This window comes from Hibiscus syriacus, unplaced genomic scaffold, assembly GCF_006381635.1.
Source record: "Hibiscus syriacus cultivar Baekdansim isolate YM2019G1 unplaced genomic scaffold, ASM638163v2 tig00111837_pilon, whole genome shotgun sequence".
NCBI lineage: Eukaryota > Viridiplantae > Streptophyta > Magnoliopsida > Malvales > Malvaceae > Hibiscus > Hibiscus syriacus.
In genome coordinates this window covers 10,796,861-10,803,376 of record NW_024063194.1, presented here as the reverse complement: position 1 = coordinate 10,803,376, position 6,516 = coordinate 10,796,861, and the positions used below count along the sequence as shown (strand labels likewise).

The following is a 6,516-nucleotide window of genomic DNA, read 5'->3' as shown; positions in this document are numbered from 1 at the left end:
CTCCTTTGCTGAATTATGGGCAATTGCAGGTTTTTTTATGGAGGTCGATTCTGCGGAACCTACAAAGGTGCTAGCAGGATTCTTCTGCAGCAGGAGATGCATTATTCTCACTGCCCCTTGGTTTGCCGTCATTCCCTGGATTTATGCAATAATTGACTTTGGAGCTGATATCAGCTGCTGTAATTCTTCAACCTGCGTGTGTATATATAATGCTTGCTGGTATCATAGACTCTTGTTTGATGGTAATTTAAGATGATAAAGAATAGCTGAAATATGAGTGCTTTTAGGAACATAACAATCTTTCAAACAAAACCATTAATCACTTAACAAATCAAAATATAACACTTTCAGGTTTAAACACTGATAAGCATTTTGTGTAAAGAAAAAATTTATAGGATTGAACCGAACAAGAGTATTCACAAAACAGTTCTGGTTCAGATCTCATTCTCGCCAAGATGAATTACCCAGCAAGCTGTTTGTTGAAGGTGAGCTTTGTCCACTTGACCAATGTTCTTGGACTGATATAGGAGATCTATTTTTCACTTCATCTAACGATGTAGTCAAACACTCTACTTCCCTTTGCTTCACCATCACCACTCTACGACCTCCTACATCAGACTTCTTCGTTGACTTACTAAAAGATTTCTCACTTTCTTCATCCGAGGAAGAAGCTGTTGGTGATTCAATACACATGCCCGGAACCCAAGCGCTGAGCCTGATTTGTTCTAGCTCTTCCGCAACTTCGGTCATGGAGGGCCTCATGTCCCGATGAGAAGCTAAGCATCTAAATGCTAACTCAGCCACATTATGAATTGACGAAAGTGTCCAAGCATCCCTATGCGGATCAAGGTAAGGATCAATTATCTCGTCCACGCATCCTCTTCCTATCCTATCATTAGCAAGTGCAGCTAAGTTTACCTCACTATGAGCTCGCGAGAAGTCGACCACTTTCAATGCAGTTATTATCTCCACAAGAACAACCCCAAAACTGTATACATCACTTTTATCCGAAAGATGGAAGTACTGGTGGTATTGTGGATCAAGATACCCTGGAGTACCTTGAGGGGCAGTAGAGATATGGGATGATTCCATCATCCCGAGCCTGGAAAGGCCAAAATCAGCCACCTTGGATCGGAAGTTGTAGTCCAAGAGAATATTGCTGGACTTTATATCTCGGTGAAAAATAGGCGGATTCACAGAGTGAAGATAGGCAATAGCCTTGGCAGTTTCAGCTGCTATGGTGAGCCTTACGGTCCATGGAAGTCCTTGACCCCTCTCTCTTTGTAGATGCTGGGATAAGGTTCCGTTAGGCATAAACTCATACACCAGGATAGGTTCACCATCCTCTATGCAGCAACCTATGAGGCGGACAAGATTCGGGTGACTGACGGAGGAGAGAAGCTTAATTTCATTCATTACTTGGTCAATACTATCAGGATCTCTATATCTGAACCTTTTTATGGCAACCCAGTCATCATTCGGGAGTTTTCCTGCATAAACTGTACCATAGGCTCCAGTCCCCAGTGTCCGTGTATCACTGAAGCCATTAGTAGCTCTTTCAATATCTCTATAGGCATAGCAAGGAACACTCGAGTTGCCTGCAGCTTCTGATAGAAGACGCTTTGCACTCATTTGTTTGTTGATGGAATTAGAACGTCGTCGCAAATAGTAACATACAAGAGCCACAGCACCCACTAGTAAAACTCCACCAACAAGCCCTAACAAAAACAGGATGAATTACTTAAAGGAGACAATACAGATACTATAACAATTAACAAGGATGATGAAAACAACACTCCAAAACAACTATTATGATTTTCTTTGCAGTTACCTCCAACCAGAACACCGACTCTTTCAGTTCCCCAGCATTTGCCAGAAATGTGTTTTGAAGCCTTGCAGTCAGACACTGATAAATGCACCATCAGGAAAAGAAAGAGGAGTTAGTGAATTTATGCAGTTACAAAAAATACAAGTTATAGAACTCAATACCATCAGAACAAAAGAAGCAGATTTCCTTTCAGCAGAAAAACTGTTCCTAACGGTGTTTCTTAATAAATGTAACTGAAAGATTTAACCCTGTATTTACAGCTAAAACATGTCTAGAAATTAGTACAAAATTGATAGGAAGATCCTTCTAGCCAGTTGGTTTACCGAAGCAGATTTTAAATTTCAGCCATGCTTGACCAATATATTTTAGTGCATTCTACTTTTATGCATGCATAAGGGAGAAAAGTCAAATATAAAACAGAGACGAGAAACAAAGCAAACAGTATATTGTGTCCAAGAATGGATAACTCCTTTAGTTTGTCAAGTCAACTACGCTTTGTTCTGTGATGACATTGACCATGAAACTTCATTCTTGCCTTTCTTGAAGAGGGTACCTTTATAAAAGATGCTTAGAATAATGGATTGTGAACAACTCAAAAGAGATGGGAAATCAGTTCAATTCAATGAGTTTCAAGGTCAAATTTAACCACTATTGTGGCCAATTGTTCATGACTAGTGAAATACTTCCTTTTTTGTGCATTTCAACCACTGCATAAGAACTGAACAAACGAAAACTACTTTACAACCAAACCCCCATACCCCACTTTGAAGATCATCTGACATGCACAAACTCCTCATGTTCGTTCATATAGAACTAAAAGTTGATAAGGTAATGTCCAAAAACATCAAACTCAGGGATGGGTGCGGTCATACTTTTGGACATTTCGAATTGTCATATAGTTTAGGAATTTTCTTTGTATTTTTTTTATTAATGATCAAATTTCGCAATGCCTAAATTTCTAATATAACTACTGGAGTTTGTATATTTAACATAAAATCTTGCATCAGACCTTGATCAAATTATATATGATTTCACTACAATCCTAGCAGTTCTACATTCATGGTCCATATACACCATGTTTTTTTTTCGATCTGGTTAAAGTTGAAATGTTAAAGCTACCATTTCTAAGAGATACTAGTTAATAATCCCACCGTAATAATTTCCGTCTAAAATCCAAGTCAAACAAGTTAATCCAAATCAGTCATAAACATGAGGGAAATAAACAAAACAAATAAAATAAGTAAAAACAAAATATTTGACTAGAAAGCGTTGACAAACCTCTCCGGCAACCGCCGCCATCTTTGAATCCATCTCCTTCAAACCCTTCGTTGCAAACGCACCTACACCCCATCGTAACGTTACCATTCTTAACCTCCGTTCTGTTAGCATTCGGATCGCAATTACAATCTTTAACCCACCATTCCAAGTTAACTCGTTCTAAATCCAAAGAAACCGCTGAGTTCCTCGGAGAGTCAACAACAATGGAAGTCGAGGAAAACAAGAACCGGCACTGCGTGTTATTGACTTCCTCAAAATTCAACAGCCGACGACCGTCGCTTCCGCCGCCGGTAAAACAGCTTATGTTATCACTCCTTGCAACGCACGGGTTAACTCTAAATGATCTTTCCAAAAACATCGGCCTTATTTCACAAGGAGACGGCAAGGGCTCCGAACAGTTTTGGAGCAGAAGACTGTTATCGACGGAAAGCGCGTAGTTTCCACCGAAGAGAACGGATATTGAATCAAGCGGCCGGTTGCATTTGGCGGGAAGGTCGATGATGATGGCCTTGGAAGTTATGTTGAGGACATCGAATTCTCCAATCCGGACGCCATTTGGGGTACAGTTGAATTGGATATGGCAACCCGATGAGAATCCGAATGGAAAGGGTAGGGGTGTCGAGAAATTACTTGTCACGCAGGAGCCCTGGCACTTGTTGTTCTCCGAGTTAACTGAGTTCGCTAAGAAGATAACTAAAAGAAACGCTATGGCTATTGAGAAGGGCAATTTTCCATAGACCGGCACCATTTTTGATTCTCAAAGAACAGAACAGAGCAACATAAGCTTCCTGTAAAAGAGGTTGAATAAGAGAAATGAAACAAAAATTAAAGAAAAAAAAACAGAGGGGTAATTGAGGGGAGTTAAAGCAGAGCAATTGATGGCGTTGGGAAGCCATCTAATCTCAATAAATGCTAATACAAAGAAAGGTCAATGCATTGTAAGTTGGGGGAATGTCCTTTCTTTCAACAAAAATAATGGGGTTTGTTTAGTTGAGAATATTTATTTACCTCTGAAGTTTTGCTGTTCTTCAATGGCTGCAACAATCGACTCTTCTTTAATTCAAGAACTGAGCTTCGAAATCAAAATCGGAAACACTTTAATGCTTCTCGTTTGATTCAGCTTTTTTTTTTTGTTTCCATTTCAAATCAAACAAAAAAGAAGAAGATGTTTCCGGCGAAGAAAGTGAAATGGGAGACGAGAAAATTGAATGATTTTAACATTGGCATTGACATTGACAAGTAGGAGAATAGTATCCTTTAAGAGGTAAAATAACTGTTATACCCTTTCAATTCTGAAAGTCCTTATACGGTAATGCCCTCCAAAAATTGGGTTCAATTGCGGAGATAGACCGAATCAGATATTATACTGTGGGTCAGCACCGCACTCAATTAAAAAATGGCTCTTTTTAGTTTTGACTAACTACAAATTTGTTTATTTTTAATAAAATGCGTGAATGAATCACCATTAGTCTAATCAATATTAAAATTAAAGAATATGACATAAATATATAAATATTCGAATAGTCCATGTATTGAAATTTGGTTTATTTACTCAAATATTATCGAAAAAATAACTAATTACCTTTATGATACACATTAGAGATATTTTTTTAAAACGACACTCATTTTAAAGCATTTTCAGAAAGTATTTACTATGTAGTAAAGGTGCTTTCTAAAGAAAATGTTTTTTATTTATTAATATGGCAGTCTATGTAAAACGCTTCTTATAGTAAGCTCGTTATGCAATTGAACCCATTTTGATTTTAGAAATAGATTAGTGGTTTAGATTTTAACTGTTAAATTAATATTTTTTGTTGAAAACAATTTCTAATATATTTTATTATTTTATTTTAATCCTTAAGTTATTTTTTTTGTCATAATAAGTCCTAAAATTATAAATGTATGCCGTAAACCACTAACCGCCGTTCATGTATTATTTAGAGTACTATTTCATGAAGAAAAAAATGATGTCAGTCATTGTTTTTATTGATTAAATATAGAGCTTATTTATTTCACATATTCTTTTAAAGAAAATAGACCTCGTTAAAGTCTCATCTACCAACGTAAGTTGGGTTCTATAAGAGGAAAAGAGTACTCAAAACAACATCCATTAATCAATCAATGAACAATCATGCTTTCTATCAAGAATAATAAACATCCACCTCAAAGAAATAGGAAGCATGATAATCAAGGGCTCGTTGAGCTAACTTATGAGCTACCACATTTGTTTCCCGACCAATATATGTCACAAGACAACTATTAAAATTAGTATATTTTTCTCGTATAGCTCGCATATGAACACCTAACGTAATCATATGAGAGTATAAATATGGGCGAAAGAAGAGCTATTTACTTTCACTTGAAAAAATATTTTTCAAAAGTTATTGTTTTCACCTTTAAACATTCATTTATTTCTTTATTTAAGGCTGCTTTTCTATAATTAATTTTTATAATATCAAATCTTTCAGCCTATCATGAAAAAAATAAGTAAATATAAATTTGATCACTAAAATCTTAAAAAACTCAACCAAAATGAAATTGCAAGTTATATTCATTTCATATCATGCACAAAATAAGTAAATATAAATTTGATCACTAAAATCTTAAAAAACTCAACCAAAATGAAATTGCAAGTTATAATCATTTCATATCATGCACAAAATATTTTCTCAACAATGATGCTGACATTGTTCAGATGATTAACACATACAATTCTCATTTTATATCTAATGTGGAGTTGCACACACAATTCATTAAAATTGATGTTTGTGCTTCAAGTTCGAATACTAAACCAATAAAGATAGATGATGAAGAAACAAAGATAGACGATATAGACTCGAAATCATTGTTTCAAGAGATCTGTGAGATACAAATATAAAAGACAAAGGATTGAAGAACTCAACATTAATTCTGATGAGTCCACGTATTATGGTGACTAAAACTTATATGCAAGAGTAATGTATTTATGGTTATGTGAAATATTTTTTGTTTGTATCTCCTTAAATATATAAATAGAAAAGTCATTTTAATGTGATGTGTGCTATGCTGATCGTGGAATATTAAAGTTATATGAAATGTTAATTGTTTTCATCTCCTTAAATATGTATATAGAAAATTCTTTTAATGTAACGTGAAAATATTATGGTTATATGCTAAGGTTATGTGAAATATAATACTTAGTCAATAACAATCGTTGCATTTGTTATATCTTCTTCACATGCAATTTTTCTCAATTTTTAATTTATCATTCAAAGATCGATTACAATCTAAATATTAGCAATATACTTAATTATGATATATACATTTAGAGTTTATAATTTTTAAATGTTAAAAGAATAATTTTGTTCATAACATAAAATTATTTCTAAGGAACTTTAAAAAATTGTACATATTAAAATGTGAATTATTTC

At 34.9% G+C, this 6,516-nt stretch overlaps 1 protein-coding gene across 1 annotated transcript; it reads right to left on the bottom strand.

The window, feature by feature from the left end:
- Nucleotides 1-426: 426 nt before the first annotated feature.
- On the bottom strand, nt 427-4,278 carry LOC120171789 (wall-associated receptor kinase-like 14). Its single transcript, XM_039179441.1, has 4 exons — nt 4,115-4,278; nt 3,107-3,894; nt 1,832-1,906; nt 427-1,718 (listed from the first exon to the last, which is right to left on the bottom strand). The coding sequence occupies exons 2-4, from the start codon at nt 3,852-3,854 to the stop codon at nt 442-444; spliced, it is 2,100 nt and encodes a 699-aa protein (XP_039035372.1). The 5' UTR covers nt 3,855-3,894; nt 4,115-4,278; the 3' UTR covers nt 427-441.
- Nucleotides 4,279-6,516: the final 2,238 nt, after the last annotated feature.

Coding starts and splice junctions, on each gene's coding strand:
- LOC120171789 (XM_039179441.1), bottom strand. CDS start 3,854: ATGGTGCCGGTCTATGGAAAATTGCCCTTCTCAATAGCCATAGCGTTT. Junction 1,907..3,106: donor TGGCGGCGGTTGCCGGAGAG/GTTTGTCAACGC, acceptor TGCATTTATCAG/TGTCTGACTGCAAGGCTTCA. Junction 1,719..1,831: donor AGTCGGTGTTCTGGTTGGAG/GTAACTGCAAAG, acceptor TGTTTTTGTTAG/GGCTTGTTGGTGGAGTTTTA.